The sequence below is a fragment of the Sapajus apella genome, unplaced genomic scaffold, assembly GCF_009761245.1.
Source record: "Sapajus apella isolate SASKATOON/1434 unplaced genomic scaffold, GSC_monkey_1.0 scaffold2, whole genome shotgun sequence".
Lineage (NCBI taxonomy): Eukaryota > Metazoa > Chordata > Mammalia > Primates > Cebidae > Sapajus > Sapajus apella.
In genome coordinates, this window is record NW_022436942.1 from 10,775,058 (window position 1) to 10,800,564 (window position 25,507).

The following is a 25,507-nucleotide window of genomic DNA, read 5'->3' on the forward strand; positions in this document are numbered from 1 at the left end:
GTGTGCACCTGTAGTGCCAGCTACCTGATCAGCTGAGGTGGGAGGATCACTTAAGTGGAGGTGGGGGTTCCGGGGTGGGGGAGGTGGAAGCTCCAGTGAGGTGAGATCACATGACTGCACTCTAGCCTGGATGACAGAGTGAGACCCCATTTCAGACAAACAAAAAAGAATACTTGTCAAATATGAGTGAAAAAGCTATTGATTATATTAAAATGCTTTAAAAAAGTTTGTGAATTCTGATAATGAGTTTGTGTTAAAATGATAAAGAAAAGCTGATGACTTTTTTCAGTTATAGGAAAGATTATTCATTTAAACCTTAAGCTCTTTTGTTTGCAAGATTGTCAGTCCTAACTCAAGTTATCGCAAGTAACAAGGAGTTTAAGGATGTAAGCGCATGAGAACCCACCAACCCAAATCTTCTTCAAGGAAGATGAACTGGATAACTGGAGGAAGGTTCTAGAAATGATGATATCATAGGAAATTCAGTGACAAGAGTTTGTGTTCTCCTCTCCCTTATTCTATTACATCTCCTCTCTACCTCAGTTGTCCTTACACGTTGTTTTCTGTTTCCCAAACAATGGGTCATATATAAATTAAAGATAATTAATTTTTGCCCCCATAGAGTAATTTAGCTTTAGCTCACACTGCCATTGCTTCAATCTCTGAGTTCAGATTCCTGGGTCAGAAAGAATCTGGGCTGGGCGTGGTGGCTCATGCCTGTGATCCCCGCACTTTGAGAGGCTGGGGCAGGCGTACTGCTTGAGTCGAGGAGTTCGAGACCAGTCCAGGCAGCATAGCGATACATTGTCTCTGCAAAAAATACAAAAATTAGCTAGATGTTATGGCATGTGCTTGTAGTCCCAGCTACTTGGGAGGCTGATGCAGGAGGATCACTTGAACCGGGAGGTGGAGGTTGAAGTGAGCTGAGATCGCACCACTGCCCTGCAGCCTCAGTGACAGAGTGAGACCCTGTCTCATAAAGAAAGGCGGCGGGTGGGGGAGAAGGAAGGGAGGGAGGAAGGAAGGAAAAGTAAGGAAGGAGAGAGAGAGAATGAATCTGATTGGTATACTTGGTTGTTGGCATAGGTCACATTGTAGGTTGTTAGTCAATATATGGGTTGCCAGACATTGCCTCAGAGCCAACTCCTGGCCTAGTCAGCTATGTCTTAGGAGAGAGGAAGTATAAAAAGAAAGAAGGCCATATAGAATCCCTCTTCACATCTACATACAGCCTTCTCTCAGAAAGACTGATTTCTATATCGGAAGAGGGTGTGGGTCAACTTTTGCCCAGCAGGGAGAGGTCCCACTAGAAAAGCATCAACCAAATGCTTATAGGCAAGATAGTCACTGATTGCTAAATCTATTCATCATGCCCATAGCTAAAAATGGTTTAACAAATAAGTATGTAAAATACATTTCCTCAAATTACTCAGGGACCTTTAACATTAGGGTTTTCTTGGTCCTGCTGCAGCAGGATAAGAAAGAAGGTAGTAGGAGTGTGTGTATGCATGGACATACACACACACACACATATAGGCAGATTAGATAGACAGACAGACAGACAGACAGAGAGAGAGAGAGACAGACAGACAGACAGACAGACAGACAGATAGATAGATAGATAGATAGATAGATATTCCTCGACTTAAAATCATTCAACTTAAGATTTTTTGGTTTTATGATGGTGTCAAAGCAATATGCAACCATGAAAGTTCAAACTTTAAGCATTGGTGATTCTTTAACCAAAGACACTCTGGGTTGTATTTTTGACTTGTGATATTTTCAACTTACAGTGAGTGTATTAGCATGTAACCCCATTATAACTTGAGAAGCATGTGTATATATGTTTTAAAGGGGGCATTATCATATTTTCCTAGTCTTATCTTTATTCCTGTGTATGCCTATTTATACCATCCTGTTTCCTTCAGATACTTGAATGTGGGTAGGATTTCTTTCCTAAAATCTTGTCACAAATAGCAAGAATATAGTGTAATCATGTTGCGCCCCCCCATCCCAAATTTTCTCTTCTTTTTTCTTTTTTTTTATGGAGACAGGGTCTCTCTGTCGCCCAGGCTGGAGTGCAGTGGCGCGATCTTGGCTCACTGCAACCTCTGCCTCCTGGGCTTAAGTGATCCTCCCACCTCCCAGCCTCCGGAGTAGCTGGGAATACAGGTACATGTCACCACGCCTAGCTAATTATTTGTATTTTTAGTAGAGATGGGTTTTGCTATGTTACCTAGGCTGGTCTCAAACTCCTGGACTCAAACAATCCACCTGCCTTAGCCTCTCAGAGTACTGGGATTACAGGTGTGAGTGAGCCACTGTGCCCAGTCCAGAAAAAATTTTTTGTCTTTTGCTACCCTTTTACTGGCACTACTAAAATCATTAAAATGTGACAGCAGTTCCATTGCCTCCATGTCTGTGGACAATTTCTAATACCATTTTTACTCTAGTACTGATGGTTTTCCTGATATCAGGTATGGTGGAGTACAGGGGATGCTTCTACCAGGATTATGATTATACAGCCACTGCCGTTATTTCTGACTTTCTCTTTGTGATATGGTCTATCAGATGGTTGATAAAATCTATCTAGAGTAAGCATATAAGACAAAATAAAGATACTGTAATTAAGGGGAAAGAGGCTAGAGGAGGCTAGAGGACAAGACTCATTAGCACCAAGTCTTTTATTTAGGGTATGGGTTCTGCTACTTCTGACATGGCTTAAACAGTGACAAAATAACTGTGGCTTAAACAAGATAGTTTATTTCTCATGTAAAAATTTGAATGACAATTTAGTGAAGGTGACAAGGGCCCATGCTTCTGCTATGGTCAAGGCATTCCTAGATAGTTGCATAGTATATGATAGATAACTCCCATATCCACAAAGCATTCAGTTATTAATACAAACAAATGAGAAGAGAAAAGGGAGAGCAAGTCTTTGCTTTTAGAGCACAATCCAGAAGTTGTATACCTCTCTTAGTCATATTAAATTGGCTAGAATATCATTACATAGTCAGACCTAACTGCCCAGGAGACTGAAAAAATGCAGTAAAATCTGAACGGCCATGTGTCTGGGTAAAAATTCTGTTATTAGGGAAGAAAGAGAGAAAGAATATTGGGAAATACTTTCAAGACTCCCATACCAAAGTACTACTTAAATATTTTATTATTCCTATGTTTGTGTGAGGTATTGAGGTTTTATAAATGTGCACATAATTTGCAATTTTGTTTTTATTTATATTACAGAGTAAGAAAAGTAGAATGTTCCATATTTATAGTCTTCCTGTTACAGATATGAGATAGAGCTTAAAGAGTCTTGGTATCACAATTAGAATCTAAATATTCTCACTTAATAAATTGAGATCTCATTTTCATTATGGTAGGTTTACTAACTGCCTCATATACTTCACAAGACTGCTTTGAAGCTAAAATGAGATCATTCATATGGGATCACATTAAGCTGCTAGAAATTAGAAAATGCACATGAGATAGTGTAAATTTTACAGTCATTAATTTCAGTTTCTTTTCATTAGACACTATTGGAAGCTCTAACTGTGGCAGTTGTTGGTAAGCCGTAATTGCACTTCTATATGTTATAATAACTTTTTAATGTAGATAAATCTTTCAGGTAAAAAGGTATTTGGGGCTGAAGTCTAACATCATGGAATATCATATTTCAGAAATATAGCATAGGACGAAGAATTCCTAAAGTATAAGCAAAAGTTAGATATTTATCCTTTACTTATTTCAGCTGAGCTTAGAAGAAGTAGAAAAGAAAAATAAAAGGAATGGAGAACATTATTTCATTTGTTGACTTATTTATAAAAATAAGACAACTATAGCTAATCTTTTCCTTAATTTAAAAGTATCTTAAAGTAACTGAGAACATGTATTTTGAACCATACACTTTGATCATATGAGCTTAACTCCTTTAACTTGCCTGTGCTGAACTATGCTTTAATGTTACATCCTCATATTGTTTCAAACAGCACTACAAGAAACATTGGTCGTTTTTGCTCTCTATTTCATGTTAAACGTGTTTGAAGGCCATGTCTGTTATAATTACTTGATGCACCCTATATAATATCTCAAATAAAAAAATTCAATAAATTAAGAATAAAAACTTCTCCAAATGGTTAACCTTGAGTACCAAAAAGGTCAGAGTTAATTATTACTCTTAATAACATCAAGTTGTTTATCCTATAGTTAATAAGTTAATATATTTAACTCTTCCTATTTTGTCATTAGGTTTTGAATCTTTCTGTGCCAGTTTTGTTTAATCTGTATTTTTTTGTAATCTCTCATTTAAAAATAATCAATATAAATACATAGTAATAAATAATAAATAGGATTGTGGCTTCTCAACATAGGCAGTATTATTAATATTTACTTATTATTAATGTTACTTGCTATTAAGGTTATCAAATCCATCTCTCCCTTCTCCAGCCTCTACTATGTACATAGAATGTAGGAGAGAGATTCATTTCAGGATTATTGGAATTTGGGATAGAAAAACATAGATGGGATAATCTGAGAACATTATTTTCCTCAATAATTGCAATATCTTTTCAACCTAATTGTATACTTAAATTACTGACAAGAAGCTAAATTGACTTAATGTCTTATCTTTTCCCTGTTCACCTCCTAATCCTGTAATGGCATAAATAGAGAAATTCCAATCATGTAGCATTTAGGGATAGCAAGAAAATGAATAATTAATCTCTGAAAAATTAAAAATTACTTAAATGGCTTTGGGTTCAAAGCAGTTAACCTCCAAGAGGTTATAACTTTGCAATTTGTTAAAATGTTAAGGAGTTTTATTATAATAGCCATAATTGACTGGATGGTTATTCTAAAATTATAGAAAGGAATTTGGCATATATTCAATAAACCCCACAATAGTGTACTCCAAGATAATACACATTAGATATAAAGCAGTTAGTAGCTGATTTCTGTCTTCTGCAGGGTAAGTGAATGGTAGGCAACCCTAGACAGGCCTCAATATTTTTCTTGCCCAATTGCCTTGATTTGGGAAAGAAAAAAAGTGTAACCAGGTGACTGCTGGAATTGCTGCTACTGTCCAAAAATTCCCAGTCTGGCAGGAAACCCAGAATCATCCCTACTGATATTGAAACCATAGTGGACAATTACCACAGATGGTGGTAAACTATGACTGGGACAGAGATAGTTGAGAATCACTCTACCGTATCCCTAAAACTCCTGTCTACAGGCATAAGAGCTTTCTAGTCATTTCATTAATTTGGTAATAATGTGACCCCCCAATTCTGTATGAATGAATTTTCTGGAGACTGTTAATTGCATTATGGATGTGGTTTCATTGTACCCATGCATTCAAGGATGGATAAGAAACCTTTTCATAATTGTTTTTGTTGCCATAAAGTAAAGGAGAAAATGAAGCATTTCTGTAAAATGCCAGAAAAAGCTGTTTTATATTGAGCATGTTTATATGCATGGTAATCAGTGTTTTAATTTTACAGTTACTTTCTATGATGTACATATTATTCTGCAAGCTTACATACTGACTACTGGAGTATTTTTTGGTTTGACTATGTATACTCTGCAAGCTAAGAGGGATTTCAGCAAATTAGGAGCAGGGTAAGTTATATATATTCTTGGATATAATAGATGTCTTTAATTATTATAGGTGGTTTTGAGGAAAGTGCTCCACTATTATCTTTGGGTACTGTCTTTTAAAATGGAGGGTAATAAGAGATCATCTCTTTGAATACTAGGGCCAGGCCTTACTCTCCCAGAACATACACAGAAATGGAAAGTGGCTTTGAGTTACTTGCTTCTCTTCTGTAGAGAAAGGGAAGTGAATTTAAAAAAAAAAAATCAGCTTTCCAGAGAGTTTAAGCTTGTATGCTTTATGAACATTATGGAATTTACTGAAATTTCAGTCTGTCTTAGCATAAATCTTACCAAGACCATCCACATCTTTGTGGAAAAAAGCACTGTAATTAGTACAGATATTGAAAGGGTCTGCATGAAATTTAAAACCTTTTGATCCATCTAGATTAACTTGTATTCTTCTTCAAATATACAGACTGATCCTTTTTATATTAGGATTATGGTACTGCGTTGCCCTCACCTGGTAGGAATGCATGGACTCTTTTCTAAGCTCACAGTGGCTTCCTGTTGGCGCATACTCTTCTTTTTCTTTTTCCTGTTACAACACTATTTACAAAAGTCTGCTCTTGCTAAACTTTCTTTCCTCCCTCACCCCTTTTATTCTGGTAATCCAGAACACCAGAAGTCTCTATAGAGATAAAATACAATTGGTTAGCCAACACTGACAATTGTGCAGACTACTTAAATAGTTTTATTAGAATAGAGTTTGATTTAGGGAGAGGTAATATTTTCTATGTCCTTTTCCTTTTTTGGAAGGATGTTTCATATATATTTGTGTGGCATATATGATGAAAAGTTTGTTCTACTTCCTCTTCCCAACTCAGTCTCCAACTGTTCCTTCCCCTTCATTCATTGCAGTATCATCTTTCAAATCCTTTTCTGGTAAACCTGCCTTATATTTCGGCCTCTTCACAGTAACTTTACATTTATTGATACAAATGACATTACAGTGATCATATAGATCTGAGACCAGATATTTCTAAGTGTGTGTGTATGCCATTTCTGATAATTCTTATAGTATTTTCTTTGTGTGTTCGGTTATTTTTGACTATGTAACTGTCCTTGAAAAATTACTTTTTGAATTTCTTTGAGGCGTCAGTCGAAGGTGCAGTTTTCCCTACAATAATTGGGTTTTCGCCTGGCATCTGGGAAAACTATTGAATTGGGTCTACTTGAAACTAAATTCATGGCTTATGATGCTTTCCCAACCACCCAGATGTTACTCATTTAGACTACAAATCCGAAAAGGGATAGCTTGTGGTGGCAATTTCCCAGGGATAGTTCTTCTCTGCCCCACCCCTTAATTTACCCCTGCTTAGTGCATTGATGACTTTTCTTGTAGTTGGGTAAATTCAGCTATAGTACCATGATTACTTCTTTGGGTTTCCACTTTTACCTAGATTTTGACTTGGTAATTCCATTCTATCTTGACAGTTATTTGATGTTTTTAAGAAGGTATTCTTTGTTTTCTCTTTTATGCATCACGTTAGTAGTTTTTCAGGGTGGGACAGGGTCAGTAATTAGCCTGAAATAGTTCTTGTTTACTGTAATACTGGAAACAGAACTCCTTCAAAATTGTCTCTTAGCTGTATTACTATTCTCTCTCTCTATTCTCTATGATTCTCTCTATTCTCTCTCTATTCTCCAGTCTCTCTATTCTCCAGTCTTAGCAGTTTCCAGCCTCTTTACCACCAAGCAGCTGGGTGATAGGAAAATGGAAACTTGATCACAGCATACCCATTTAAAACCTTAACACTTCACTTCTGCTCTTGTTCTCTACTGAATCACATGTATTGCTCTCTGTTACTGGATATTGCCATATAATGACTCTCTAGCAAAATCCTAATAATAATTACACTTTAGTCAGTTGCCGTAGATTCAGCTACTTAAGAGTAGCACTTTATTGCATTTTAAATAAAACTACTTTACTGTGAAGCATCAAAGCCTAAGTGGTTGTGGAAGCTAAGTGCCAAAATGGGATATAAAGACTGAGGGAAAAGATTTTATTTGAAAATATTTTCTTCAAAACGTTTATAGGCTGTTCCTTCTGACCTGTTTATGGGATAGTAGGGACTGAAGAAATATGTGTTAAACGTATGGTAGTATCGGCAGTGGTGGCAGTGCTTCATAGATTGACTTAAAGCTGTGATGTTTTTACAACATTATTATCCTGTAGTAATTTTGCAACAAAAGGAATTAAATCTCAGAACTACATTTGATAACTATGGCAACTGGTCATTGGTGTACTAGAATTGGCTTGTGCCAGCTTGTAAGAGGCATCTTGGCAGTTATGATTTAAACTTGCCAGTTGAAGCTTAAAATAGGCCATGGAGGATATATGTACACCACAGAAATTAGGAAGCACTACAAATCAGGGCTCATTTTCTTTCCCAGAAAGTCAGTTTACTGGGACATCACTGTTTGTAGGTTATTTCTTATTCTGTGCTTTTTATTGAGAGGGAAGAGGATAGGATTTATTTGTCACTCCTATAGATGGAGTCGTTAGAATGGCAAAATCAGCACTATATCTATGGCATATCTTATCTATATTCTTAGAAAGTTTGCTGTCTTTGATGTTTAAATATTTAATGAGATATAAGTCAAAGTAGAGTGGAGTAACAACTTAGGCAGATTATTTGTAGGACATGACTTTCAAATCTTTACCTGTTACAGTAGGTATAGAAAATGCTGTTATAAACTGATAACTCTTAGGCTGAATTTCTTACCAAAAGCTTACCAAATGGAGCCTGTGACTCTAAATAACCCTTTTAGTGTGTGTACATTTAGGTCCCTGGGGGGAACATGTTGCTTAACCAGGAAGCCTAAGTTTTAGTGTCAGGTTTCAACTTGGATGTTGTCGAGGAGAAAAGATATCTGTTTTAATATGTATTGTCAATAGTGTCTGATCAGGCTGAAATGTAGGATCTTATCCAGTTTGTGAATAACAAGAGTAAATTAATGTCCAGAGACCTCTGGCAGCCCTATCCTAATGTCTTATTGGAAGCCTACAAGAATGGGAGAGGATTTTTCATGGGTCTCCTGTATTTCTGAATGTCCTGTGAATGATGTGCTGACTGCCCTTTGTTCCAGACTATCTTTTTAAGGTTTTTTGTTTTTTTTTCCAATAGTGAACAGCTTGGGAAGATACAAATAGTGCTCACTGGAGCAGAGGGCTACCATGTTTACTTTACATTATAAAAAAGACTTGCTTCCCTAAATTCAAAGTTCCTATCTTGTAACACAACCCAGTGTGTGTGTAGGTGTCATGTGGCCTTCTTGGCATCACCTTATACAAACTGGGCTCTATCATTAAAATACTGATACTACTGTTATTACTATAAACTGTCCTTTATCCTCAGACCTAGGAGCTTGATGTATCCATGAAACTGTGCCAGACTAACTTGTTAGCCTCCAAGTAGGGTAATATCTTGGATGTTTTAAGTTCTTAATATCACCTTCCCCATATCTCATGATACAGGAGCTTTGGAGTTTCCCTAGGGTTTAAGAATGAAAAAGCAAATCCTAAGTACCTTTCAGTCCTGAAGGATCTATATTGTGAGTTAGCATGATATCTCATTCCCACTTAGATATCCCAGATGTACCCTGAAAAATTTTAGGGCCTTTTCAGAGAGACAGCTGAGGACTAGAATCACATCCTGCCTTCAGTTCACCAAATAGCATTACAATAAATAATTCTGTTATTGTGAGATAACTTATTTTCTATGAGTTCAGTCCTTATGCATTTTTTTTAAATGGTATCTTGGTAAACGTTCTTTGTACACTAGACGAGAATGTGTATTTTGCTGCTGCTGTTGGATGGAGTATTTGATAAATGTCAATTAGGTAAAGTTGGTTAATAATGTTGTCTTCTGTTTGCTTACTAATTTTCTGTGTACTTGTTTTATCAATTAATACTACAAGCATAGATTGGTTTATTTCTCATGTAAATTCTATAATTTTGCATCATATTATTTTAAACTCCATTGTTAGATGCAGAAACATTTAGGATTGTTAGGTACTCTTGGTGAACTGACCCCTTTATCATTATGAAGTGACCTTCTTAAGCTCTATATCATTGCTCTAAAATCTACTTTGCTATTAATATACCCACCTCAGCTTTCTTCTTAATTTGTGTTAGCAATGTTAGCCTGCTATATCTTTTTCCATCCTTTTATTTTTATTTGTATCTTTATATTTAAAGGTGGTTTTTTTTTTTTTTTTTTTGTAGAAATCATAGTTGGATCTTGGTTTTCAAAAATTCAATCTGACCATCTCTGCTTTTAGTTGATTTAGTCCATTTACATTTGGTGTGATGATTAAGACGGTCATGTTTATCTCCTTTATTGGCTTATTAGCTATACTTCTTATAATTAGAGGTTCTTCTAGGTTTTATAATACACGACTTTAAATTATTACAGTCTATCCTCAAATAATATGCCATTTCATGTATACTTGTATCTCCTTTTCCCTGCATTTATGCCATTGTTGCCATTACTTTTAATTCCACGTTATAAACTCCATAATACCTTATTATTTTTGATCTAAAAATTATATTATCTTTTAAAGGGAGTTAAAAAATAGAAGTCTTTTATGTTCACCAATGTATTTGCCATTTCTACTCTTCTTCATCTCTTTAAATTTCCATCTAATATCATTTGAGGGACTTCTTAACATTGCTTATTGTCTGTTGGTCACCTTTTGTGTCTGAAAAAACAATCTTTATTTTGTCTTTATTTTTGAAAGTTATAATTTTAGGTTTTGGGTTTTTTTCTTGCTTTCAATATTTTAAAGATGTCATTCCACTGTCCTCTGGCATATGTAGTTTCTGACAAGAAGTTTACTGTCTTTCTTATTATTCCTTTATATATGTTTCCCGCGCCCCCTCCCCCCGCCCCGGCTACTTTGAGACTTTGACCATTTTTTATCACTGGTTTTCATTGATGTGATTACAGTATTTCTTGGTGTGTTTCTCTTCCTTTCCACTTTTCTTCTTCTGTTTCTTGTATCTGACAATGTAAAGGTTTCATCAAATTTGGAAAAGGAATTTGTTTAAGAGATGGGGTATTGCTGTGTTGCCTAGGATGGACTTGAACTCCTGGGCTCAAGTGTTCCCTCCACCTCAGCCTCCTGAGTAGCTGGGATTACAGGCACATACCACTGTGCCCAGCTCAAATCTGGGAAATTTTGGGCCATTATTTCTTCAAATATTTTTCTGTCTCCCCTTCTTTCTCCTTTGTTTGAAACTCCAGTTACATATATGTTACACTTCTTAATGTTGTCCCCTAATTCACTGATGTTCTGTTCTGTTCTTTTTTTGTTTGTTTGCTTTTTGCTGTTTTCAAATTTAGTAATCTTCAGTGTCTAATCTATTAATTCCAGAGCATTTTTATTTCATATATTGTATTTTAATTAAAGTTCAGTTCAATTTGTGTCCTTTGAAAAAAAAATATATCTTCCATTTCTCTCCTCATGATCATTCTTTCCTTGATCTCCTTGAACTAGGGAATACATTTTTAATGTCATTGTCTACTTATTCTATCATTGTGTCATTTCTGGATGTGTTTCCATTGATTGTTTCTTCTCCTTGTTATGGGTCATATTTCCTTCATTCTTTTGCATGCCTTTATAATTTTTATTCAATGCTGGTCATTATAAATTTTACATGGTTGGGTGCTGAATTTTGTTGTAAAGTATTAACTTTAAATATATTTGGCTTTGTTCTCCTAGGATACAGTTAAGCTCCTTGGAAAGTAAGCCTTTTGAGGCTCTGTTAGGCAGGTCCAGAACAGTTTTTAGTTTAGGGGCTAATTTGGCCCTTCAGAGTACTACTCAGTGCATGTCTTAGGAGGTCTTTCTGCTTTGGCTGGTGTAAATGCAAACTATTCCCAGTCCTGTGTGAACTCTGATGATTGTTCTGCCTGCTTCTTAATGGTGGTACTTTCTCCAGCTTTGGTCACCTCCTCACATGCATGTATCAATCAGATCTTAGCTATAGACTCTAGGAGAACCCTTTTCATACACCAGAGTGCTCACTCTTGGTGGATAGTTCTCTTTTTTCTGGTACTCTGCCCTACAAATTCTAGCCACCTTGGCTTCCCTGACCTCTGAATTCTTGTCTGCTAAACTCAGAGGAGACCATAAATGTCTGTATGGGTTCTTATCCCTACACAGTAGCCTGGAAACTGTAGCCAGTGCAAATACATAGACTTCACTTTCTTTGTATCCTTTATCTCAGGAACCCCTGTCCTGTGCTATTTGCCATCTGGTGTCTAAAAACTGTTGCTTCATATATTTTGTCTGGTTTTACTTAAAGAAGGAGGATAAATTTGGCTTTTGTAATTCCTTATGACCTGAAGCAGCTGATATGCCCCATATTTGATAACAAAAGACTGACTTCTTAGATGTCGTTTCTCATATAATTTATACTCTCTATATATAACAATTGAATTGTAACTCATAGAATTACAGCAGTGTCAGATGTGTCCATTGATTGAATTCTATAATACATAAGAATGAAATGGAAAGTACATTGTGAACTTTAATAGATATGCATGTTCACAGAATAACTTGTTATTACTTGGCTTAAAAGTACAGTCATATTTCATTTGTTTATGTATTTTCTAAAAGTTTTTGTAAATCTCCAAATTAAAATACTTGTAATATTTCTGCTTTTATCTATATTTTGTGCTCCAATAAAAACTTCACAAATTATACTTTAACTAGGTTTTTATACCATAAAGACAAATGTTGAAGAAATAGCTGTTTTTTAAATTTCTTTTTAAAAAAATCCAAAATGGGCATTATATTCACTGTATGTTTACAAATTCTTACATTTTAGTTATTCTTTGGCAAAAAGTCTGGATGGATATGTTTTTTTCAGAAAGTGTTAAATGGGTTTACAAAGTTGTTTTGTAAGGAACAATATTCTAAATTACTAAACTTTTATTTTTATAGGCTGTTTGCTTTTTTGTGGATTTTGTGCTTGTCAGGATTCTTCAAGGTAAGTTATGTTATAATGGTTAACTTGAAATATAATTCTGGCTGTGCCAATATAAATAACCTCAAAAAGCTATAAAAGATACTCTTATGATAGGACATTTAGTTATAATTATCCAGAACATTTGTTTATAGAATTATCCCTTTAAAAAATCAAGGTCTTGTGTTGGTCATTATTATCGGTTGAAAGAAAGATGAATAAATAAACGAATTAAATTATATAGAAAGAGGCCCTCTTATAACTGCCAAGCTCCAATGGCACATTTAATTGTGAAAAAATAAATGTATTTAAAAATAATTTATATTTGGAATGCTATTTTTCAAAGTGGTTAATTTAGTTTAAAGGAATCTATCCATTCATTCATCCTTTCATCCAAAAGAAGCAAGTTTGGACCTGCCTTGCCTTTTTCTGCTTTTAACATTTGTATTCAAAGTTGTGCACCACTGTCAAATGTGTAATGTAGCCGTAAATCATTAGAGGAAGTAACTTAAGTCTTCTTAGCACTGTTCTCAAATATCATCATATTTCTCTAATGTCTTCCCTATAGTTATTTTTTTATAGTGAGACAGTGGAGTTGGTCTTAGCTGCTGCAGGAGCCCTTCTTTTCTGTGGATTCATCATCTATGACACACACTCACTGATGCATAAACTGTCACCTGAAGAATACATATTAGCTGCTATCAGCCTCTACTTGGATATCATCAATCTATTCCTGCACCTGTTACGATTTCTGGAAGCAGTAAATAAAAAGTAATTAAAAGCATCTCGGCTCAACTGAAGAATAAAAAATTTTTTTTTTTAGTGAGAAAAAAAGGATTAAAAAAGTAATTGTAGCAGTATATAGAAACTTCCATTAAGTAATAAAGTTTCAGACAATGATTAAATACTGTTACAGTCTTTATTTGTATCCTGTATTACTCTGAGAACTTTAAAATCTTACTATTCTTTATGATACTTCATCTCTAAATCCTTGATTTAGGATGTCAGTTAAGAGCTATCAAAATTCTATTAAAAATGTATTTCTTCCTAAATTATCCACGCATAGCTGTCTATTTACAATTCAAAGATAATTATGAGTAGATAAGAATATCAGTTTACCTTTGTCTAGTGATTTTATCTAATTTTTTCCTGAATTATTAAGTAATACTGATTTGGCTTTGATTCTGTAATAGTAGTGTGTTTACCATTATAAACTGTAAATCTCCGCCAGGAGAGGTGGCTCACGACTGTAATACCAGCACTTTGGGAGGCTGAGGTGGGTGGATCACCTGAGGTCGGGAGTTCGAGACCAGCCTGATCAACATGGTGAAACTCTGTCTCTACTAAAAATACAAAATTATCCGGTGGTGGTGGTGCATGCCTGTAATCCCAGCCACTCAGGAGGCTGAGGCAAGAGAATCGCTTGAACCCAGGAGGTGAAGGTTGTGGTGAGCTGAAATCACACCATTGCACTACGCACTCCAGCCTGGGCAACAAGAACAAAACTCTGTCTCAAAAAAAAAGAAAAAAACAAACAAAAAAACAAACTATAAATCTCTTCTTGCTTGGAGATTTTCATCTAATTGAAAAGGAAAAATATATAAAAAATAAATTCCACAGAGAATTATTCAGTATTGTATTAAAATCATATTAGAATGTTAATGACATTTTAAGTTGTACTAAAATTAAAAGTCTGCCCGAAAGTCAGATATTATTATGACAAAATTTGACATTGTTTGTTTTTTAAAGTATAGATTTCATTTTGAAATTACAGAATGCTAATGTGGTTAGAGGACACCAAAGATACTGGGTCATCAGCCATTAAGTATATCTATTTCAAAATAAAAATATTTGTGAAATATTGTCTTATGGTTTCATTTGTGTTGGTCCACATAGCATGTTAGGTCAGTGTACCAGTAACCAATGAAATTTTCTCAAATTCCCTAATTGTACTAGTTCGTTAGACTGCCATAACAAAGCACCACAGCTTGAGTGGCTTCAACAAGAAATTTACTTTCCCACAGTTCTGGAAGCTAAAAGTCCAATATCAAGGTGTTAGTAGGGTTGGTTTCTTTTGAGGCCTTTCTCTTTGATTTGTAGATGGCCGTCTTCTCCCTGTCTTTAAATGGTCTTCCCTCTATACTTGTCTGTGCCCAAATTTCTTCTTATGAGGACAACAGTCATATTGGATTAGGGCCCACCCTGAAGATCTCATTTTTCCTTAATTATCTCTTTAAAGACCTATCTCCAAATACAGTCACATTCTGAGATGCTGGGATTAGGATTTCATTATGTGAATTTGGGGGGGGCTACAACTCAGCCCACAATACCCCCTAAGCATTTCCCAGCTATTAAGTTGAAATAAATTAAAGTAGTATTGATTTAAACTTGCATGATTTTTAGATGTAAATTTGACCCTATTATGATTAATTAACTGTTGAATTCTCAAGTGCATGATGCAATGCAATCAAGTTTAACATAGCATGGTGGGTAAGAGCATCTAGATTAGAATCCTTGCAATCCAACCAGCTGCTTGTGTAACATTTATCGAGTTATTTATCCTTCCTTATGTCTTTTGCCTCATCTTCATAATGGGAATAATGATAATAATAATGCCTAGCTTATTAGGCTGTCATAAGGATTAAATGAGAGAGATATAGCAAATTAAGTGCTTAATTAATGTCAACTGATGTTATTAATACTATTATTTTCAACTCAAAGGCTAAATGGACTGATTTGTGACTAAAGATTCTGTATAAGCAAAAGTAGATCTAACATTTTAAAAATGTAGAACAATGCCATTTTCACTACATTATTTTTAGAAAACAGTTATTTTCCACAAAAATGTTAACGTAATAAATTTATCCTTTCTAAATGACTTAAATTTCCAAAAAAAATTTTTAATTTCAGATATGATCAATATAATTATTAAGAGTATAAAGGGATCCCAAGACCAAGAAGTTTGAAAACCTTTGGTATAAAATACTATATTTTATAAATGAACCATTGGTTTATTCCCATGATCTGTCAATGAATTTTATGTAGTTCTTCCTTTTTTTACTCATAATGCTGCTATTTAAGTCCCTGTATGTGTCCCACTGTACATAGGTATGAGTTCTAGGTAGGGAATATACCTAGACCATTTTAAAGCATTGCATTCAGCAAAGGTGAAAATATTCAGACTCTAGAAATATTAATAGTAAGACAGTGGAATTAGCAGGACTTGGACAGAGCAACAGGCAAGTCAGTGTGCAAGGGCCAAAGGAAGAACAGCTAAGAGGTAGGAGGAAAATGAAGAAAGAGTAGTAGCTGAGAACATCTGTATATCTTGAATGTTATTTGGGGAAACAGATGCAGTAGGCCGTGTATACCTGCCTTCATTTCTTCTCAGACCTGGCTTCAGTCCACCTGATGCATTTTTAGGGATTAGCGGTCAACAGCCGGCAGGCCTTTTTTTTGGAGCAGCTAGGAACTTAGATACTTTTTGCTTTTACCTTTCATCTTTCTAGAGCATTTTCTTAAAGTTCCCATCATCTAGGGAATAGGCAACATGGGGTCACTATTTGAATCCCAGAAGTCTTCCTGCTCCTTACTAAGTGATTGTGCAGATCAGGGATTCCATGGGAGAGGACTGACTACAGGGGCCCCACTGACTGTTCTCCATCATGTAGCATACCTTTTCAATGAGAAAATCGGTCTGCTTCCTGTAAGGTATTCAGGGCCACCCACTGTGCCTCTAGTTTTATATACATATATATACACATACATACATACACACACACACACACGTACACACACACACGCTCCTTTCAGCTCTGTGAGGAGCCTCTGCAATGTCTAGTTGGCCCCTTAAGCATTGTTTGTCCATTAGGGGATATAGTTTCCTGAAAAGAGTAGTTTAGTTTCCTTCATGTTTGCAAATTGAACATAGTGCCTATAATAGAGTGCATACTCAAAGGCATGAATTAGACTTATAAATATACTAAGGCCACTTTTCTAGAACTGCTTTTATATAACTGGTGAGGGACATAAGTAAAAAGGGGTAAAAGGGTATATTTTTCAATAATGAAGTACCTGATTCAGCTTTTTTGGTAGAGGGGGATGGAGTCTTGCTCTATCACCCAGGCTTGAGTGTAGTGGCATGATGTCGGCTCACTGCAATCTCTGCCTCCCGGGTTCAAGTGATTCTCTTAACTCAGCCTCCTGAGTAGCTGGGATTACAGGTGCATGACACCACACCCAGCTAATTTTTGTATTTTTAGTAGAGAGGGGGTTTCACCATGTTGGCCAAGCTGGTCTCAAACTCCTGACCTTGTGATCCGCCCTCCTTGGACTCCCAAAGTGCTGGGATTACAGGTGTGAGCCACTGTGCCTGGCCTATGATTCAGCTTTTTAAAGCATTTGTAATGCTAAATCGTGGTATGTATTTTAACAATATGACATTTTCATAATAGGTAAATTATTTTTTTCTGGTGCCAAGTGTCTATTCAAAAGTCTTGGCCTGGTATGTTAAACAAGATACAGTAAATATGGACTATCAGAAAGTGAGCTTTCTCTAAAATACACTGTGCACATACATTTTTGGGTGAGGTAGCTAACTTCTTATTTGAAAGACAAGGTACAGTATACAGTTTACTTGTAAAATAGAAATTCACTTGCTTTATAAGAATGAAATCTCATTTAAAGAAATCTGATTTCTTAGCCATGCTTCCTTTCTTTTTTGTATCAAATATTCTAAGTCGTTTTCAGCCTCTTTAACCTTGCTATATTCTGAATTCAGTAATTTCCATGCTATGCATGGCTTCACAAAGGACACAAATGTAAAAAAAAAAAAGGTACCCATGGATTGTCTCAGAACTCTCTTCTAGCAATCAGCAGGAATTTACCAGGCCATAATTAAAGACAATTCCTTTCCTGTTTTTTGGGTAAATGTTGTAAATCTCTAGAAACACTGCTTACAAATAGTACTGTGTAGCTATACGTCTCAAACTATAATGTAAAAAGGGTACCATTTGTTGAACTCTTATTACCTACCTAGCATCAATTAGGTTGTATTATCTTCACTTTAGGGACAAGGAAATTCAGGCTTTTATGACATTACTCATCCATATCGTTCACAAGTGTTGGAAGAATACAACACAGATCTATATGGTTCCAAAGCCTATGCCATTAGAAATATTTGTAAAGTAAGTGTTCTTCGTGAGCTAAGACAAACGTCCTAGGCTTAGTATTGTGTCTGATATGTAAGTGATCAGACAGGTAAACACTGACAAAACTGAAATCCTTTGATCATTTTACCCTTTAAATTCTTCTCTGGGGTGGGAAAAGCTTGTTTTTTGTTTTTGGTAACAGCTTTGAGTATAACTGACATGCAATAAGTTGCACATATTTAAAGTGTGCAATTTGATACGGTTTGACATGTGTGTACATCCGTAAAGCCATCACCCGAGATGAGAAAATTCACAGACTGCAAATAAAGATGATCTCAATAGGGCCTCTGGAAGAACACCTGACCTAGGAAGAGTTGGATGAGTATCATATAAGCCGTAAGGCCAGATCTAAAGGTCGGCCCCGGGCTCCTTATCTGACAAGTAGGGTACCCTGGCCAAGTTCGCTATGTTAGAGTCTCGGAGCTACTCTACCCACGTCCGGAAAGCAACTCCCTGTGACCTAACCTTGACCGGGACACGCTTCTGCACTCTCCAAATCCGACTTCTACACCTGTATAGGACGGACCAAGTTTCTAGGTCTGCGCTCACACCAAAGTCGGAAGCTCGTCAGGGTCCGGCTTTCAAAATCCCACTTCTCGAGTCGTCTTGAGACAGTTTGGCTCCCGGCATGCAGTGCGGACGTCCCGGGTCGGTTCTGCCCGGAAGACGGAAGTGTAAAAACTTCCGGTCGACGAGATCCTGTGGCGTGTGCGTTTGTTTCCCAGGTGAGTTGTGTTCCTCACCGGTCCAGTGGGACATGGGACTTGGGGCTTGATTCCGCCACCCCAGGAGAATTTCGTTTCTTGACCCTCTCTGGGCTATACTTGAGCTCCAGTCTGGCGATGCAGGGCTAGGGTTCCCAGTGCTCTTGGGGGCCCTCCGGCTTCCGAGTGCACTGGGTAAAATGGAGCCTTCCCCTGTCGTTCACTCCCGCTGAGGTTAACTTCGGCCCTCAAGGTTGTTTACCGCCCGCTTTCCTAGCCCCTCCAAAGTGTTACGTTATGTAGACAAGGGAGCAGAATGAGCTTGTGATTGCCGGCGTTCAAAAAATGTTGGACATTTGTTCAAAAAGTATGCAAAATACTGTGCACTGGGGGATCCAGCGGTGAACAAGGCCTCCTTTCCCTCTACCTTCGTGGAGTCTACAGTCCGGGGAGAGAGTGGGGGGCGTGACAGAAAACAGTAGTTTCAAGTTGTAACACCTATTAAGCACGGAAGGGAGCTTACGGAAGTCAGAGGAGTCCTTTCTGAGGCATCGAATGAAGGAGCAAGGCTTGAGAAGAGCAGTTGCCAGGCATAGGGACAGCAAGCATGAAGGCACTGACGTGGAGATAGTTTGGACATTTTTCAGATGCAATTGGAGCCTGCGGGGATGGAGATGGAGAAGGAGAATGAGATGAAATAGAGTTGAAGGAGGCAGGGGACAGCTCACAAATGAACTTGCAGGTCTTGAATATATGAGGGAGGCGGTCTTTAAATAATTCAAAGAAAGGCAGTTAATGCTCTTAAGTTTTTAAAAGATCACACTGAGCACCTTGTGGAGGATTTAGGGCTGAAACTGAGTGGAAAGAAAACAAGAGTAGGAATAGGTAAGTTTAAAGTCGTTAGGTTGGCTTGAGAGGATGGATAATCAAGATGGGGGTGGAGTGTTTATAAAAATCGCTTTGTAATTTGTAAGCTGTTGCATAAATGTAAGGTGATGACGCTCTTGCATTCTGGGGAAATTGAATTTCTGTATTTTGTAAAGAAATTCAAAGTGCTTTCAGAATTGGTTTGATTTGTAGTTTGCTTATGTCCACAAGGAGTTTGATATCTTAATTGATATTTAATGACTATATGTACCATGTTGATCTTCACATAAGTTGTATGTGAAGTCATAAAAAGTGAACATATTGAAGAGTTTTACTTTTCATTTGTTTTGTAGAGATACCTGTTGGTCTGGTTTTCCAAGGATTTGCCTTCTTTTTTTTTTTTATAGTAAAGATTTGCTTTCGAATATGTATTTTTGTTAATTTTAGGTAAAACATGGCTAAAAGCTTACGGAGCAAGTGGAAAAGAAAAATGCGCGCTGAAAAGAGAAAAAAGAATGCCCCAAAGGAGCTCAGCAGGCTTAAAAGTATTCTCAAACTAGACGGTGATGTTTTAATGAAAGATGTTCAAGAGATAGTAACTGTGGTGGTACCCAAACCCAAACATTGCCAAGAGAAAATGCAATGTGAGGTAAAAGATGAAAAAGGTGAGTGTTATTTCTTTTCTCTCTCTCTTTCTTCCCCTCTCCCCCTCCCCTCCCCCGTTACCTAGTGGTGGGATTGTAGCTCACTGTAGCCTTGAATCCCTGAGCTGAAGCAGATTCTTCCACCTCAGCCTTCCAAAGCACAGGGATTACAGACGTGAACCACAGTCCCCAGCCCCTCTGTGCTTCATTAAAAAAAAATAATTCTATCAAGCGCGTTCATGTATATAGGTATGTTTTGGATTGTTTGGAGTGGGTCTTTGGTGCTTATACAATAGCCTCCATGTCTCAGGAATAAACAGTTCTACAGGACTAGACAAATCTAGACACACTCTGTTTGGAAGGGTACACAGTTCACCCAGAACCTAGGCAGCATACAGTGTCTTCATTTTACTCTTTGTAAGATCTGATTCCCATTCTATGAGTCCTATGCCCTTATACTATTATCCTGAATCACAGGGTTTCACTATTTCATTTTGACAGATTCTAGGAATCTTTATATCTTAATCATAAAGTTGGAGGATATATATAATGCTGCTTTTCCCACATTTATGCATCAGTTTGGCAGCAAACTAAGCATTTATAATATCCAGACTTTCATATAGAAATATATTTATTTGATGTCTTATGCTGAAGGAAGAGAGCAATATTTCTCAGTCTCCCAACCTTAGGTTTTTTTCCCTCTTTAAAAGTGGCTGGTTTTAACTTTTTCTTCCCATTTCGTTCTTCTCCCACTCCATACAAAAAAAAAAAAAATACAAAAAACATACTTCTCTGAGAAAAGAGGCCAACCAACAGAAATACCCTCATCTTTCCACTACCCAAGTCTATAAGAATTTGAATATATAGTCTGTTTTCCCTTTTTTATTGATGTTCTCTCCAAGACCAGTTTCTCCACTTGAGTTCTGAATCCTCTCCCTGCTTAGATTCTCAGGGGCTGTACTCATGCATCCGTGTTGTCATTCTCCTCCACGGGGTCATTGCCAACAGTATAGATGTGTTCTGGGATGTTCAATGTCAAAAGAAAGAAAGAAAAATTTGTCCCTTGATCTCAAGTTCTCTCAATCTGCTGCTTTATTTCTGCTGTCCTTGAAATTTCCCTTCACTTGCTGTTTTCATTTTCTCACATACATGTCACCCCTCCCCATTGGCTCTTTTTAGTTGTTGTTAAGGCAAAATTCACAAAACATAAAATTAACCATTTTAAAGTGTACAGTTCAGTGGTAATTTAGTACATTCATGTGTTGTGCAACCACCACCTCTGGTTCCAAAACACTTTCATCACCCCAAAAGGAAACTTAATGCCTATTAAAGAGTCTGTCTCCTCCTCCCATCCCCCAGCCTCTGGCAACCACTAATGTGCCCTTTTTGTGTGTGGATTTACCTGTTTTGAATATTTCTTATAAATGGAATCATGTAATGTAACCTGACTTACTTCAATTAGCATGATGCTTTTGAAGGTCACCCACATTGTAGCATACGTATATCAGTACTTCCTTTCTTTTTGAGGCTAAATAATAGTCCATTGCCACATTTCATATCCATTCATCGGTTGTTGGGCATTTGGATTTCTTTCCCCTTATGGCTGTTGTGAATAGTGCTGCTGTGAACATTCAGGTGCACAAGTTTTTGTTTGAATACCTGTTTTTGGTTCTTGTATGTGTATATTTACAAGTGGAATTGCTGGATCATATGGTAATTCTTTGTTTAATGTTTTCCACATTAGCCACACCATTTTACATTCCCACCTGCAGTGTTTTGAGTATTTCAGTTTCTTCATATCCTCACTAATACACGCTTTCCATTTTTGGATTATGACCATCTTAGTGGGTATGAAATAGATTCTTATTGTGACTTTTATTTGAAGTTCCCTAATGACTAATGATGTTGAATAAACATTTAAACAATTTTTTTTTGAGATGGTGTTTTGCTGTCACCCAGGCTGGAGTGCAGTGGGATAATCTCAACTCACTGCTACCACTGCCTCTCAGGCTCAAAACAATTCTCCTGCCTCAGCCTCCCAAGTAGCTGGTATTATAGGATATGCTACCATGTCTGGCTGATTGTTGCATTTTTAGAGAGATGGGGTTTCACCATGTTAGCCAGGCTGGTCTTGAACTCCTGACCTCAAGTGGTTCACCTGCCTCGGCCTCCCAAAGTGCTGAGATTACAGGCGTCTGCCACTGTGCCCAGCCAAATATTTTTTCATATGCTTTTTGACCATTTGTGTGTCTTTTTTGGAGAAAAGTCTACTCAAGTCTTTTGCCTCATTTTTTAATTACGTTGTTTGTGTTTTTATTATTGGGTTGTTAAGAGTTCTTTATATGTTCTAGATCCATATAAAGAACTCTTTTTTTTTTTTTGAGATGGAGTCTTGCTCTGTCGCCAGGTTGGCGCACAGTGGGTGGTGCAGTCTTGGCTCACTGCAACCTCTGCCTCTGGGGTTCAAGCAGTTCTTCCGCCTCAGCTTCCCGGGTAGCTGGGACCACAGGTGTGTCCCAAATGCCCGGCTAATTTTTGTATTTTTAGTAGAGACGGGGTTTCACCACGTTGGCCAGGATGGTCTCGATCTCTTGACCTTGTGATCCACCCACCTTGCCCTCCCAAAGTGCTGGGATTACAGGCGTGAGCCACCGTGCCCGGCCCATGTAAAGAACCCTTAACATGCCCATGCACTCTTGATTCTTTTGGATTGATCCTCTGTTTTCTTTTTCTCTCCTGTTTTCTATATCTTTTGTTATACCCTCTAATTTCCTTGACCTTGTATTTGTTTTTTCCTCTTATGTTTTCGATTTCTAAAAGTTTTTCTTTTCTTTCTTTTTTTTTTTACTGTTCCTTTTTCATAGCTTTGTATTCTTTGTGTTTTGTAAATGACACTTGAGTCATCAGCTCTGTATTCTAAATGGGCATATGTCTTCTCTGATTTTCCTAAGGGTATTAATTACAGTTTGCTTTTCAAATTTGTATCTATGTGTCTAGGTATTGTCTGTCTTTCCTCTTGGAATTTCCTCCCAAGCCCTTCCATTCCTTTACTTTTGTGTCTGTCTTTCATACCAGAGACTTTTCTCAAATGTCTAGTGATCAGTAGTAGTTGTTTGTATTTAAAGGTAGGACACTAAAATGGTGATTGGAAGCTGGAGGGAGACAAGGTGTGGGAGAGGATCTGTCAACTGCTAGATGTATAGAAAAATTGGATTGGCTCCAGGAGGCTTTATTTGGAGATAGATCTCTTATATCAAAATCTGTTAAGTGTTTTTTTTTTTTTTTTTTTTTTCTTATCATCATCCCTAGAGAGAAATTCTCTTATGTCCTGCCTGGGGAATGTCTGGATGCCCTTGTTCTTCAATATTTTAGGAGCTAAAGGGAGATGGGACTGAGACTGTGGGAGTCTCCCCATTTAGTGATCTATGTGTGAACAGTTTGGTTTTCATCTCTACCCTCAAGTTTATGTTTCTCCTTATTTCTCCTCTTTCAACTGCCCACCTAATTTCTTAAGCCATAAACCTAGTAGTCATCCTTGATTCTTCTTTTCTTTATTCCCTACACCTAAACTATTACCAAGTCTTACTGATTAAACCAAAAACACATTAGAAATCTGTATCCATTTTTCTCTTGCTTTCACCTTGATTCAGATGGCCATCATCTCTTGCCTGTACTATGATAGGAGCCTTTTTACTTCTCTCTTCTGCTCTTGTTCCCTTCTCATTTATCTTCCACATATCCACCAGTATGATCCTTTCAGAAAGCAATCAGATTATATCATTGCCATGCTTTAAAACCTTATTATCTTAACATGTGTTTACCAGCGCCTACCACTTCTTTCTTAATCTGCTTCCAGTGATTCTTTAAAAAACCACTTACATAGGCTGAAATTTTTTCTTTTAATTTTTAATTTTTTTTTTTTTTAGAGATAGGGTCTCACTTTGTTGCCCAGGCGGGAGTATAGTAGCTATTCATAGGCATGACCATGCACACAACAGTCTTGAACTCCTGGCCTCAAGTGATCCACCCAGTCTCCCGAATTGCTGGGACTACGGATGCCTACAGACACCATACCTGGCTGAGGTTTTCTTTCTGTTTGCTTTGTTGTTCTTCCCTCAGTAGAACATTGTAAACTCCGTGAGGGCTAGGAGCTTATATGGACCACTCTAAGCCGAGAACCTAGAACAGAACCTTTAAATTGTCATTCAACAAGTAGTTACGGAGTGGCTGTTATATACCAGACACTATTCTAGATACTGTGGAGACAATGATGAATATCTAATATAATGCCAGGTAGTCGAGATAATAGAAGACCTTGTGTATCCTGGTAAGGAGTTCCCATGAGAGACTCTGGGCATGTCTTTCACGGTGGAGAAGGTGATAGGTATATCCAGCATGCTTGCACGGAGCTTCCTGTCAACTCTTCTATCAGTAGAGCTGGATCTCGGAGTGTTATCTAGCTAGGAAAAGTATGCGAGCCCCAGGATGTGTCCAGGTCTTTCTTCTCTGTTGACTGCCTGTCTCTGCCATCGCAGCCCTGCTGCTGACTACTCCATCAAGTTCATTAGAAGTTTGTTCTCAGGTCATTAGAATTTAGTTCAAGTTCGTAAGAAATGGCCAGTCATTCCTAATCAATTCATTACTTCTAAGGTCTATCCCTTAGAAGTATGGGTGCGCTTACTTCCTTAACTCAATGAATCACTTAATATGAGAAATGTTCTTGTAACTCACATGTGCTCAGAAGCATAATCTACTAATGCACTAACTCAGAGCCATACATCCTAAATGTTTTCTATTTAACTTTACTATTCTAAGGAAGGACAGTCATGCCAACACTCTTTAGAGAGCTTTTTTCTTCTCTATTTTCGGACTACCTTCAGTTCTAATGTTCTCAGTTCATTAATATGCTTTCACAAGATGATTTTTTTCATACATAGTGTTAATAGTTTTTTCATCTTTTAATGCAGATGACATGAAAATGGAGACTGATATTAAGAGAAACAAAAAGACTCTTCTAGACCAGAATGGGCAGTACCCAATATGGATGAACCAAAGGCAAAGAAAAAAGCTGAAGGCAAAGCGAGAGAGAAGAAAGGGGAAAAGTAAAGCAAAAGCAGTGAAAGTGGCAAAGGGTTTGGCCTGGTAGACTCTTAAGACCTTGGAAAATGCCACATGGGACAGGTGATGGATTAGAATGTATACACATGTATAACTTGATTTCAGCTCCCACCAAATGAAAACTATTTGTTTTCCTATTTTAACTTGGCCTTTTTTCTTCAATTCAAACCCAGCATAACTCCTCAAGTTTGTTTTGGGAACTTGAATAAAATACTTTGTTTCATACATCCGGGCTCTACTGATATTTTAATTGGATGCTACCTAATACCAGTTATTATCAGGCCTCAAAGTTCTGTCAGGAATTAATGTGGTTAGAAGTATTATTACAGCTAGTAA

The 25,507-nt window shown here is 37.1% G+C and overlaps 2 protein-coding genes across 4 annotated transcripts in view; both read left to right on the forward strand.

Moving 5' to 3' along the window:
* Nucleotides 1–13,533, forward strand: part of TMBIM4 (transmembrane BAX inhibitor motif containing 4) — a 32,063-nt gene extending 18,530 nt beyond the window's left edge. For all 3 annotated transcript variants that reach the window (XM_032288199.1, XM_032288220.1, XM_032288209.1), the window contains 4 exons: nucleotides 3,534–3,567; nucleotides 5,499–5,616; nucleotides 12,607–12,652; nucleotides 13,197–13,533. In XM_032288199.1, the coding sequence (XP_032144090.1) occupies nucleotides 3,534–3,567; nucleotides 5,499–5,616; nucleotides 12,607–12,652; nucleotides 13,197–13,403 (405 nt within the window). In that variant the 3' untranslated portion in view covers nucleotides 13,404–13,533. The remainder of the gene's footprint in view (nucleotides 1–3,533; nucleotides 3,568–5,498; nucleotides 5,617–12,606; nucleotides 12,653–13,196) is intronic.
* Nucleotides 13,534–17,930: 4,397 nt separating this feature from the next.
* On the forward strand, nucleotides 17,931–25,399 carry LLPH (LLP homolog, long-term synaptic facilitation factor). The gene is made up of 3 exons (XM_032288230.1): nucleotides 17,931–18,563; nucleotides 19,857–20,074; nucleotides 25,021–25,399. Exons 2-3 carry the CDS (start codon nucleotides 19,864–19,866, stop codon nucleotides 25,197–25,199), a joined length of 390 nt encoding a protein of 129 aa, XP_032144121.1. The 5' UTR covers nucleotides 17,931–18,563; nucleotides 19,857–19,863; the 3' UTR covers nucleotides 25,200–25,399.
* The last annotated feature ends 108 nt before the right edge of the window (nucleotides 25,400–25,507 follow it).